Below are 12,328 nucleotides of genomic sequence, written 5' to 3'. Positions count from 1 at the left end.
AAGGGTGCTTGGATCCAAGGGACTTATTTTAGTCTGACTAAAAATAGTCTCTTTAAGAGGCTAAAGTTCCAAGCACCCCTGACTAAAGAGAGGCTAAAACTAGTCTTGAGACTAAAAAAATTTAGTGAGGGGTACCCCTACTAAAATATGGACTAGTCATCTCTCTCCTCATTTAACTCCTCTCCTTGAATACAGACGAGTTCTGGATTAAAGAGTTTGAAGGATAATAAATGCACATTAACTTGATTTTAGTTTCTTTAGTATTTGGATCCAAACATGGGTAAGGCTAGCAAGTTTTAGTCCCACAACTTTTAGTCATGAGACTAAAAACGTATCCAAGCACCCTCTAAGTTACTCCCCACTGCGACTGGTCTCATAGTACAGGCAATCTCTCTTTTTTTTGAGTTAATACCACAATTAATACACAAACTTGTAATGATGGGAACATAATCATATATGGGCGACCCTACGCGTCCGCCGATGGATTTATTGAAAACATCCACCGCCTCCTACGCCGCTGGATTAAGCCACAAATAGCCATCCGATCTCAGCAATGAGGTGTGTCGCGAATTGCAACAAGATAGACGTTACAAGCTCGCGCTGCAATACTTGCTTTGTTGCAACAACAAAAAACCAAAGCATTATTTCGCCCGAAAATTTGATTTTATCTTCAACATTTTTGCAAAAAAGATGATATTGCGAGAGGACTTTTGCAACATAGGTGATGTTGCAGAATTATTGTTTTTGTCTTTCGCCTTTTTTGCAACATAGATGATGTTGCGGGAGGACTTTTGCAATATGAATCATGTTGCAGAAAAAATATCACTGAAAAATGATGATGTCGTCTACGGTGTGAATCGAGAAATTTGCTGCAACATAGATGATGTTGCGGGAGGATTTCTGCAACAAGGCACTTGTTGCGGAAAGTATAAAAAAGCATCTCCAACTGAAGCGACGACAGCCGGAGCGGCATTGCTAGACTGACGGTGGCCGGAGTGGAGCTTAGGCGTACGCGCTCGAGCGGTGGCCATGGTTGCAGGCATAGGGAGCGCTAGAAGAGGAGAAAGGACGACCATCGGCGTCCTTCGACGATCTGCGCCTTGGCGGGTGGCGGTCCTGGAGCACGGCTGCAGGCAAGAGGGTGTGAGCAAGATTGAGAGGGGAAGAAGAAAATAACGAATGGATAAAAATCATGAAGAGTGGATAAAGAATAAGGACATGTGGTAAACGTACGAGACGGCGGACGCAGTGGCTATAATCCACCGGCTGAGGGGAAACCTTTCCCTTGTTTTAACTGATTATTACTGAAAGTGTTAATTTAAGCAGGGACGAATTCACTTCCCACTCGTGCCGTTTGCACTGCACCACTAAACCAAACTATGTGAGTGGATCCATCAGACATGTGACATGTGAGCTAGCTTTCGCCCTTTGCCTCCGACTTACCAAGAATAAGTAACAACATTGTAATAACGCATACAACATAGCAAACTACAATACCAAGTTGACAACATTCCCATATACCTGCAACAAGGAGCGCTTCCCTACGTCCGCTCTACTCTGCTACGGACCAGATCGAGATCGGAATCAGCGTCTCAACCACACACACCTCTCATGTCACTGCACCTCGCGGATGCCGGCGCTCCCATCGAGAAGGATGGCACGTTCCTGCGGGCGCAATGCGCAGTTCCACCCTCTCATGCATGCACGCATGCGGGGCTGGAGCGGCTAGCAGCTAGCGTTCACCACTGGTACTTGGCCTTGAGGAGGACGTCCTCGTAGAGCTTGGCGGCATGCTCCCAGCTGAAGTCCTGCGACATGCCGCGCTCCTGGAGGCCCCTCCAGCTCTCCTTGTAGTCCCGGTAGGTGCGGAGGCAGTGCCCGAGCGCCTCGATCAGCTTGTGCGCCTCGGCGCGGTCGAACGTCCACCCGAGGCCGGAGTGGTTGAAGGGGTCGAACGGCGGCACGGTGTCCCTCAGCCCGCCGACGGCGTGCACGACGGGGACGGTGCCGTAGGCCATGGCGTAGAGCTGGTTCAGCCCGCACGGCTCGAACCGGGAGGGCATGAGGAGCGCGTCGGCGCCCGCCGTGATCCGGTGCGCCAGGCGCACGGAGAACCCCACCCACCCGCGCACCTTGTCGTGGTGCTCCCGCTCGAAGTGCCGCAGCATGCTCTCCAGGTCGTGGCGGCCGGTGCCCAGCATGACCAGCTGCACGTCCTGGCTCACGATCCAGGGCATGGCGTCCGCGATGATCTCCACGCCCTTCTGCCCGTCCAGGCGGCCGATGAAGCCGAGCAGCGGCACGTCGGCGCGGACCTGCAGGCCCAGCTCGCGCTGCAGGGCCTCCTTGCAATGCCGCTTGCCGGAGTCCAGCGTGCTCAGGGAGAAGTTGGTGTAGCCGTCCGACTGGAGGTGGACGTCCACCTCGGGGTTCCACTCCATGTTGTCGATGCCGTTGACGATGCCGCGGGTCTTCCAGTCGTTCTGCCGTATGATGTCGTGAAGCCCCCAGCCGCCCTCCACCGTCTTGAGCTCCCACAGGTACCCGGGGCTCACCACGACAACCTGGTCCGCCATCTTCAGGCCGGCGGCGAAGTAGTTGGCGTGCTCACCACCCACGGGGTCGTACAGTCTGAAGTGTTCCAGGTAGTGCTCAGGCAACTCGGTGAACGGGAATTCATCTACTGGGCCACGGCCCTGCATATACAACATCAATCAAGAGAAAGAATTAGCCCAACGGAGTACCCAAGAAAGGAATAACTGACCAAAGCATGTGATCATTATAGAGGAAAAAACTAAGTCCAGAAAGTTCAGGCTACATAACTAAAAACACATAACAACAAAATACAAATTGAGCAAAAGCGACCCCAAGCGCTTAACACAAAGCGTGATGGCAAGCGACCTAGCTTAAAAGTGACTCCAAGCAACTAGCCATGGCACTGTACCACATTTGATCCGTCTAATAACTTGATCGAGGGAATTAGCTTTGCCTTCAAAGACTGTTGTTGTGCTCCTTCCAAATCGACCAAGCAGTTAAGACGACCAAACTATGCAACTTCTTCTTGTCCGAAGGTGACACCCTGTTCCTAGCTGAAACCCACCGGCATCTATGGCACAACTCGTAATAAAATCACAAGTGTCTTCTGGAAGAGCAGAGCAAAGAACGCAATGTTCATTGTGTGGAAGACCTCATCTAGCGCGTCTGCCCGTGATCCAAATCCTATTGCGCGGAGCGAGCCATATGAAAAAATTGCTACGCAAAGGGGCCCAAGAGCGCCAAATGGCGTTAGCTGGACCAAAGTCAAGTCATTGAAGTGAGCTACGTATGCGGATTTAGACGAGAAGTGACCTGAGAAATTTAGTGTACACGACCAAATGTCTCTGATATGAGGGAGATGGAAATCATGAAGGGCCTCGCAAATGTTAAGAATTTGAATGAACATTGCAATATTTATGGGATCGTTTATGTCCCTGATCCAACACATAGCGCAATCAACTGACCTTGCCACTTTAATGTAGTTCGGCACCCAATTGGCAATGTCCGAGGTGATAGCTTCTATTGGGGTGTCTTTGAGCCACCCATCGTACCAGAAAAGAATGGACTCGCCGTGTTCACTTTGGTTCGGCATGTACACTTTGGTGCTCGCAGTTGTAGAATACAAAAAACTGGTGCAAAAACCTGGCTCTGGCTCTTGTGTGCATATAGTGCACTTTCCATGCGTAAACGCTCTGCACGCTGACGTGACACCATATCCTCTGTTTGTAGCCGTTAAGACTGCTGGCGTGGCTTGCCAACGTGGCACCAACAAGCTCATGTTCTCTCTCTGGCTAAGTATTGCGTGTGGGTCCCACTTATCAGCAGGCAAGAGACAAAAAGGGCTTAGTATGATGTGTGGGTCCCACTTATCAGTAGATAGGAGAAATAAATAGCAAATAAATTATGTGCACGCGGGGGTTCGAACCTGGGACCTAAAGTCAGGTCCATGCATGAGCTAGCCATTGAACCCGATGACCCCTAGAGATACAAACAAGCCCGTCTTATATTATGACGCGACACAGCTTGGGGGAAATAGAGGAACAGTGCGACGTCGTCGGGATGACCTCTCTGGCGTTGGTTCTATGATGATTCGGGTCAGATGGATGAACATGCGGTGATCCTCTCCAGGCCGCGTGTGGAATGGGAGGTCGAGGAGATGTCATCGAGGCCACGGGAACGAGGTCTGGACCAGAGTTGAGGCGGCAGGCGACTACGGCCGATGTAGGGAGCTCGTGAGGGGCTCCCCAACTTGCAATTAGTGAGGGGGAAAGGTGCTAGGCTTCGAGGAGGACCTCCTAGTGCGAGCAATTGGGGAATAGGGCCATGGCCAACTCGCCATGGATTGCAGCTTCGCGGCGGGGAAAACGGCCAGAGCAGGAGAAGGAGGAGAGGAGAAGTCTATTTGCGATGGCGGCACGGTCTATGGGGAAAGAGGAGGATGTGCAGGGAGGTATGGGCTCCCAAGGCAGGCTTCTATAACGGTCCGGCTAGGTCAGGCGTTGTGCAGCGACGCAGGCGATGGTCACAACTTGTGCAGCTCCAAGGGTTATCGAGACAGGTTTGGGTATGAGGGGGAAATGACAAGAGGGGCATGCTCACTGTCAAATGATGTTGAGGATTTTGCGTGTTGAGTTGGTGGATGGTCATGACAACGACGTTGCCACTTCGAGCGATGGTGCGGAGCACCTGGGCCACCATGAAGGTGCTGCCCGAGTTGAGGCTGGAGGTGGGCTTGTTGAGGAAGAGCTGGATGAGGTCGTGGATGATGTCGGTGTTGATGGAGACCTGGCGGTGCTAGCACGCTAATGATAGCCTTAGAGCAAAGGATATAAGAATACATACCCCCCCCCCCCACCACTCCACACACAGACACACACATACTGAAGTGCATAGGGGATTAATGATTAGGGCGTGCTGGCTAGCGGCATACCTGCGAGGTCCCATTTTCAAGACCCCAGGCCATCATTTTTATTATAAATTTCCATTTTATTTATGTCATAGGCTGACAAGTGGGTCCCACATGTAATAGGGAATGTGTGGGCCCAATGGCGATGTAGGCACGGTCTAACATCTATAGACGGGAATACAATGCCACATAGGCAACGTTTGACCCTACATACGGAAAATACACCGTATTGCACACAACAGCCAAGTTTTTGCACCAGTTTTCCGTAGTCTACAACTGTAAGCACCAAAGTGAACATGCGTGACAAGTTCAAGCACCACTGATGCATTTACCTCTATAACTTTCATAAGCCATCATAATTTTGCAACCCCTTTAGTTTCCTCAAACAATGTGGAGTGAATAGTAGAGACTAGAGAAAAATCAAGATTAGGAGAAAAGGAACCTGGTGCGCGATGTTATGTATCACCATAATGGACCGAGTGTACTGCATCAAACCATGGTCCCTGTAATATGCTTTCAGATAGACAGGCAGGAGTGCCGTGTGCCAATCATTTGCAATAAACACCAGATTTCCATCCCCATAAGGGACACCGCCGCATGGAACGTGCCAAGGAACCTGCAAATTATAGAGGAATAAAAATGATGGACCAATAATATTTAATGGGATGATATGCCAAGTGCGAAAATATCTACATTGGATGAAAGTAGGAGTATATATTATTGTTTGTGGCAGGTGGAAATGCTATTTCCAAAATCAATGCGCGGTGAAGAGAACATAAACATAACGATGAAGTAACAAGGATCATCAATATTATTGTTCATCAGTGCAATAGATTATCAGAAGTTAAATCATAACGCTTGACCAAATGTGCATGTGAGGTATTGAAATGTTATTAGTATATATACACTTCACAAGGGAGATTACGTATCTGTTGAAATACATGCATACACATAATTGTATAGTGGTAATAGGTTGTCAATTGAGTTGGAGAGGATACCTCGACAGCGGCCTTGCAGAACAAAATCATGCGCTTCATAATTTCCTGAAAAAATAAAATGTGTAATCATATGCCAGTCAGTAGGCCTTGGCTTATTCTCAGTTTATCAGTGCAATCAAACACCAACATATAGAAAATTAACCTGTCTGCTGCCCCCATAAATGTCTTCCTGACGGTGTCGGAAGATAGGAGCGTCAATGAACACAAAATCAACTCCATCGATATAAGCATGGAAATAATTCACTTCCATATCCTGCAGGACAAAAAAAAAATACTTAAAATTGATTTATTATGATAGTAAGCATTGAAATTTCAGCTCCCCTTTGATTGCATTTTCGCTTACCTGTCCAGCAGCCTTGTAGTATTTTCGGACTCCGACATCGTAGGCTTCCTCATAGTCCCCATACCTTGGTACCACAACCTAAGATAGAAAGGATCATTTCTCAATTATCATCAAATTTAAAATTTCAGATCATCAAAGTCTAGCCAAGTCCATGATTCTAGATTTTGAATAATATATGGTTTATATGATACCACAACTATTTTCTACTTTTAATTTGTACAGAACAATTGGGATGACTGCAGAAAATAGTTTACTCTTTACTGGAACTAGTAAGAGCGTCTCTAACTGAATCCCGAAAGTTAACTCCCCAAAACCCTCTGTCACAAGCCAACTCCCAAAAATTCTGGGGTTTTGGTGGCTCTAACCAAACCCGAAAACTAGCTCCCAATAAAATTTTCTTTAAAATGAAAGCTTGACAACATACATTTAGCCATCATCTACATTACAAACATCCACTGCTTACTAACAATTACAGTGAATATGATAGCAACCATTAACCGGAAATGTTGATAAATTGATCATCCAGTACTATAAATACACACACGGGTGCTGGCGATATTTGGTATTTAACTGAGGATAGGAACTACTTATTCGGATCTACAGGGCAGGTAAACCTGACGTCGGGCAAAACGGTCGATCGGGTACCCGACATTCATTCCCTTCACTGATGGCGTGGTTATCAGCCTCCTTATTTGTGAAATCCGACTGCTAACCACCACTTTTTGCAAACCCCCTCCCGCACCCAGTAGGCCCCAACAACCTAACCTCCAGGGTTGGCTATGAAATACTCTAACAGAAGAACACTTTCATGTCTTGCACTTAATAACATTATGCCAATCACTGATATTATTCGAACATATGGACTCAACAGAGTTAAGTGAAAGCCTGCAGTACCATAACACGATGTCCTCTCTTTGCCAAAGCCTTGGGCAGAGCACCCGCAACATCTCCAAGACCACCTATGCAACACAATGTTTGTTCTTATGAGTGATTCGAGCAAAGTTTTATGAACAACGGGAAGAGAGACTGAAGAGGTAATGTCCATGCCTGTTTTGCACCAGGGAGAACATTCAGCAGCCACGACGACCACGTTCATGACGTTCTCCCCTGCCAAAGGTCCGGAATCATGGTTCTGGTGATGTTCAAAGGAGCCCGCATCATCTTCAACAGCCCAGCCATCATCCTTGGCCTCCACGGGCTCCTCGAAGCCAATGTATTTCTTGAAGTCCCAAAGGTCTTCTTGTACAGCGGGGGCTGCAGGCGGCGAAAGAGCCTTTGGGTTTGGAGCTTCTTCGACGATGACCGCACCCTTCTTCAGTTCAGGTTCAACATCGCTGTCAATGTCCAGCCTGGGAGCAGAAGCCGAGACCACGAAATTTGAGCCGGACGACGGCGGCGGCTTCTCGGCTGGGACAACGGACTCCGGCGCCTTGTCACTGATGGAAATGGTAGCTGCGGAATCCGGAGCCACGACCTCGGCTATGCTCGTCGGCGGCGAGGCGACGTTAGCTTTGTTTTCACCGTTCACCGGTACTCTGTTCTGGGTCGACGGATGGGGCGCGCGTGCGGGTGCGGGCAGCCCGCTGTCTTTGGTCGCGCCGCCGCCGCCGGTAGATTTGTTCTCACCGTTCACCGGCGTGCCGTTCATACTCGGTGGACGGGCGGCGTCCTGCCTCGGTGCCGGCGGTGCCGGCGCGCCACCTTCCGCGGCGTCGCGATCGAGCGTCTTGACGGGATCCCTCCGCTCCGCGACCTGCACACGAGCGCGTGCGTTTTGTAGAAACAATTCGTGAGCTGATCTCGAGGCGCACGCGCCATACAGCAAGTCATAACGAACCAACTACCTTGGTGGCGGCGCCACCGCGGCGTGCGCGGGGCTGCCTCGCGGACGCGGCGTCGTCGTCGACCCTCGCGTCCTTCTTCCCGGCGGCGCGCGCGGCCACACCTCCGTCGCGAGCCGTGCGCTGCGGCGGCCACGGCGGCCAGTGCAGCCTGCCGGCCCCGGCGTGGGGTGGCGGCGCGCTCACCCTCGCCCGCCTGCGTGATCTCCCGGGGGAGGCGGAGGCGAGCGCGAGGAAGGACGCGGCGGACGCGACCGCCGACGACATGGCGGCGGCCGGGATCGGGGCGGGCGATGGTACGATGCGCGGGTTGGTCCTCCGCCCAGAGCGCGGCGCAGGCGGAGGTGGTGGCAGCGGGAGTGGGGAGTAGCGCGGCGGCAGTGGGCTGGACTGGACTGGAGTGTGCTCTGTGGGGTAAACGCACGGGGTCAGGCCGGGGAAATGGCCGCGAGCGGGGGACGGCGACGACGGCGGCGGCTTTACACGAGGGGCGGGTACGTACGAACGGCCCCCTGGCGGGTGGCGTGTTGGGTCTGCGATTTGCGGCCGCGGCCCGCGCGGAGCACGCTGGAAAGCGGGGCCGGTGCCACGCGAGCAGCGCACGAGGAAGCGTCCGTGGTGACAAGCTGCTGGAAGGAGGTTGCAGAATCCACGTGAAGACTGAGGACGGAACGGGGCTTGCGGCGAAGGAGCAGGAGGCCCGCGTTGATTGTGTAGATAGATAGATAGAGCACTGCAACTTTTTTTTTTGGAGGGATGGAGCACTGTAAGCAACTGCACTGTTTCGTTTGTTGGTTGATGCATGCCTGCGCTCTCCACCGCAAACGCGGTGCGGCACATGCGTTGGCGCGTACTACGGGATAAACCAAACGAACAAGCTTTGCAGTTTGCTTGCTTGGGTGACGGCCTCTGACAAGTGACGATTTGTCTTCTTTGCTGCGGAGCGGAGGACACTGCTTTGCCTTTTCTGTTGTCCAGGTTGTTTAGCGCGCGATGAGACCAACAACCGAGGACGAACGTGGTTAGGATAATTTCTGTCCTCCCAATCCTTTTTTCTTCGCGGCAGTAGTGGTTGTTTGGGTCCTGGAATCTCAATGTATTGTTTATTATGTTCGAGATGTTTTGTATTTTGCTGAATTTTGATAATAGATTTGGATCATTTTTGCAAAAAATAATAATACACTTTTGTAGCGCACATGGTTTGGTCCGGATCTCCTCGCTCCAGCGTAGCTCTCCTAGCCATAAAGTCATCGTCAAGTTCGTGTTACCCTGGTAGGGCGCTACCAACTTGAAGGAAAAGAGTCATCTTACCGTTGCCTTTCCGGGTTTTTAAAATTTGTTTTCCTTGTTTGTCACCCTTTTTTCTTTGTTTCTTGTTTTTACTAGTTTTTTTCACCTTTTCTTTCCCTTTTGTTTGTTATTCTCCGGTTCTCTTTGTTTCTTTCTTGGTTTTCAATGTTTTTTCTTTTCTTTTCCTTCATTTTTTGTTTTTTTTCCTGTTTTCATTTGTTTTTCTTTCGTTTCCCTTGGGTTTTCATTGTTATTTTACATACATATTTGGTATATATCTAATACATGATTAACATGTTTCAAATACAAGTTTATGATTTTTTAAATACATGGTTAACATTTTTTCTATACACATTTTTAAAACATTTTTCAAATGCTTGATTACATTTTTGAAATATAATATTAAGATTTTCTGGGTACATTTCTATACAATTTAACTGTTTTTCTAAATGCTTGATTACATTTTTAAATACAAGATTAACATTTTTTAATACATGGTCAACATTTTTGTATACACGTTTAGAATTTTTCAAATCCTTTATTAACATTTTTAAATATTTGTTTTTAAATGCTTGGTTATTTTTTAAAAAATACATGATAATTTTATACAATTTTTAATTACATGGTAACATTTTTCTATACACGTTTAACATTTTTCTAATACTTGTTTAATTTTATTTCAAATGCTAGATTTAAATACTTGCTAAAAAATTTCATACATATTTATATTTTTTGCATATATTTTTCTATACTTGATAAACATTTTCTCTATACATATTTATCATTTTTAAATATGTATGAATCTTTTTGCATATATTTTCCTAGTCTCCTAGATGAATAGCGGGCACATCAGCACCCTTCAGGCGAAGTTTCAAAAATAAAATCTTAAAGAAATATTACGTCTTAAGAGTGTGATGTTCTATTAGTATGTGAAATTTCCAAGTTCAAACACATTACCAAAAGACAAAAGCAGCAATGAATAGTGTCAACAGTAAACATCACTATTCATGGCTGATTCCATAGCTCATAAATGGTACCGTCTTTGAACTTGAAATTTCACATGCAAATAGAACATCACCGTCTTAAACATCAACGTCTTAATAGTGGCCTCTTGAGATTTAAGATAGATGCATGATCCTGGTATGCTGTTCTCTCATACTCAAAAAAATTTCATATCCAGGACACGTACATGCATCTATTCTCCATCCCATTTCTTGGACATCATCCTAGAATTTTCGATCATCCTACTTTGGTTACAATCGAAGCACACGCAGTATAATTAAGACAACACACAGCAGCAGCGCCCATGCATGTCGAAGCGTACGCATTTTGGTGGGCGGCGTCGGTGGCAGGCAGGCAGGCTAGCTGGAGGTGGTGTTGGCAACGACGGTGATGTTGAGCCGCTTGAGCGTCTCGAGCGCGATGAGCTCGTTGGCCCTGTCGGTGGGGTGGTACTCGTCCCAGAACACGTACTTGCTGCGGTCCTTGCAGAGCGTGGAGAGCGGGGTGCACGTCAGGGTCGGCCGCACCTTGCCGAGCGTGCAGCAGGGCGCGTGGGAGTTGTTGAAGCCGTGCATGTAGGGGCGGTCGATGATGTCCTGGAAGTAGTCGTAGACGTCCCCGAACTGGAACGTGGCGTTGGGCAGCGACGCCGCCAGCTCCCTGATCACCGCGCCGGCCTGCTTGTTGAAGCTGAGGGCGAGCTTGTTGGTGGACTCCTGGCACGCCGTGGAGGACCTCTGCAGGAGCCGCTGCAGCGGGATGCAGCCCATGGGCCCCAGCCCGAAGAAGGTGACCCGGCGCGCGCCCAGCCCGTGCAGGAGCCGGAGCTGGGCCTCCAGGGTGGTGACCATGTACTTGACGAAGGTGTCGCCGTTGTAGGTCCACGAGTCGGAGTAGACGGGGAGCAGGTAGTTGTTGATGAAGTCGTTGGCGCCCATGGCCACCACGTAGTAGGCCTCGCCGAACAGCTTGTCCGCCGCCGCCCGCCCGATCTTCTCCCGCATGAACGCCTGCGTCCCCTGGAACAGCTCGATCTGCTTGTACAGCGAGAACCTCTGGATCTGCAAATGCATGCGCCATGGGTCTCAGTCAGATGAGATGATCGAACCGGAGCGTTCATGTCTCATGATACTACCATGCTGTCTAGCTACGAGAAGTTGGTGAAGTGATGGATGGGTGTCTTACGAAGAGGGACGAGGTCTCGTTGAGGATGCCGCCGCCGCCGGACGCGTAGTTGAGGCCGCTCTTGGCGATGACGGTCTCGTCCACGGACGGGTCCAGGAACGCGGGCGGGCGCGGGAGGCCCATCTTGTCGCCGATGATGTCCGCGACGGTGCGGCCGTTGCAGAACCTGCCGTTGGGCATGCCGCTGCCGAAGTCGATGCCGTACCACGGCAGCGCCGCGCGCGCGAGGCTCTTGGTCAGGTAGTTGTTGTTGCCCACGTCCGACAGCGAGTCGCCGAAGATGAACTGCACCACGTCGCCGTGGGCGAGGCCCAGGAGCAGGGCCAGTGCCAGAGCAACGGCCAGCGGCGTCCTCTCACAACCCATGTCGATGATCTGCGAGCGCGTGCTTGTTCAGGCCTCTTGCTCTACTAATCAAGTCCTGGTTGATCAGGAATGGACTGGATTTGCATATATAGATGGGGGTGTGCGGCACGGCCGGGGAGTTGGGGATGGATGCACCTACCTACCTGCGAAGCGTCGGGAGGGGAACTTTTCAGCGAGCTTAATTCGGTGGCAAGCGGAGGAGTTGGCCTAACCTGGTCGTTTACTGATGTGGCGGATGTCAGCCGGCGGCAGGTGATCCTCCTCGCATACAAAAATATTTTTGGGGTGATTGCCAGGCGTCAGCCGTCTAAAAACACAGAAATAACCGCCATTTTCCCGACCGTCAAAGGTGACTTATATT

At 49.9% G+C, this 12,328-nt stretch overlaps 2 protein-coding genes across 2 annotated transcripts; both read right to left on the bottom strand.

Moving 5' to 3' along the window:
• Positions 1–1,408: 1,408 nt before the first annotated feature.
• LOC125522385 (soluble starch synthase 2-3, chloroplastic/amyloplastic) lies at positions 1,409–8,757 on the bottom strand. The gene is made up of 8 exons (XM_048687443.2): positions 8,128–8,757; positions 7,331–8,036; positions 7,178–7,242; positions 6,284–6,361; positions 6,083–6,193; positions 5,941–5,985; positions 5,385–5,558; positions 1,409–2,696 (listed from the first exon to the last, which is right to left on the bottom strand). The coding sequence occupies exons 1-8, from the start codon at positions 8,389–8,391 to the stop codon at positions 1,740–1,742; spliced, it is 2,400 nt and encodes a 799-aa protein (XP_048543400.2). The 5' UTR covers positions 8,392–8,757; the 3' UTR covers positions 1,409–1,739.
• A 1,718-nt stretch (positions 8,758–10,475) lies between these two features.
• Positions 10,476–12,044, bottom strand: LOC125521142 (GDSL-like Lipase/Acylhydrolase superfamily protein). The gene is made up of 2 exons (XM_048686191.2): positions 11,602–12,044; positions 10,476–11,477 (listed from the first exon to the last, which is right to left on the bottom strand). Exons 1-2 carry the CDS (start codon positions 11,965–11,967, stop codon positions 10,776–10,778), a joined length of 1,068 nt encoding a protein of 355 aa, XP_048542148.1. The 5' UTR covers positions 11,968–12,044; the 3' UTR covers positions 10,476–10,775.
• Between the last annotated feature and the right edge of the window lie 284 nt (positions 12,045–12,328).

This window comes from Triticum urartu, chromosome 7A (assembly GCF_056163025.1).
Source record: "Triticum urartu cultivar PI428250 chromosome 7A, HENAU_Tu73, whole genome shotgun sequence".
Taxonomy (NCBI): domain Eukaryota; kingdom Viridiplantae; phylum Streptophyta; class Magnoliopsida; order Poales; family Poaceae; genus Triticum; species Triticum urartu.
This window is presented reverse-complemented; position numbering and strand designations above follow the sequence as displayed.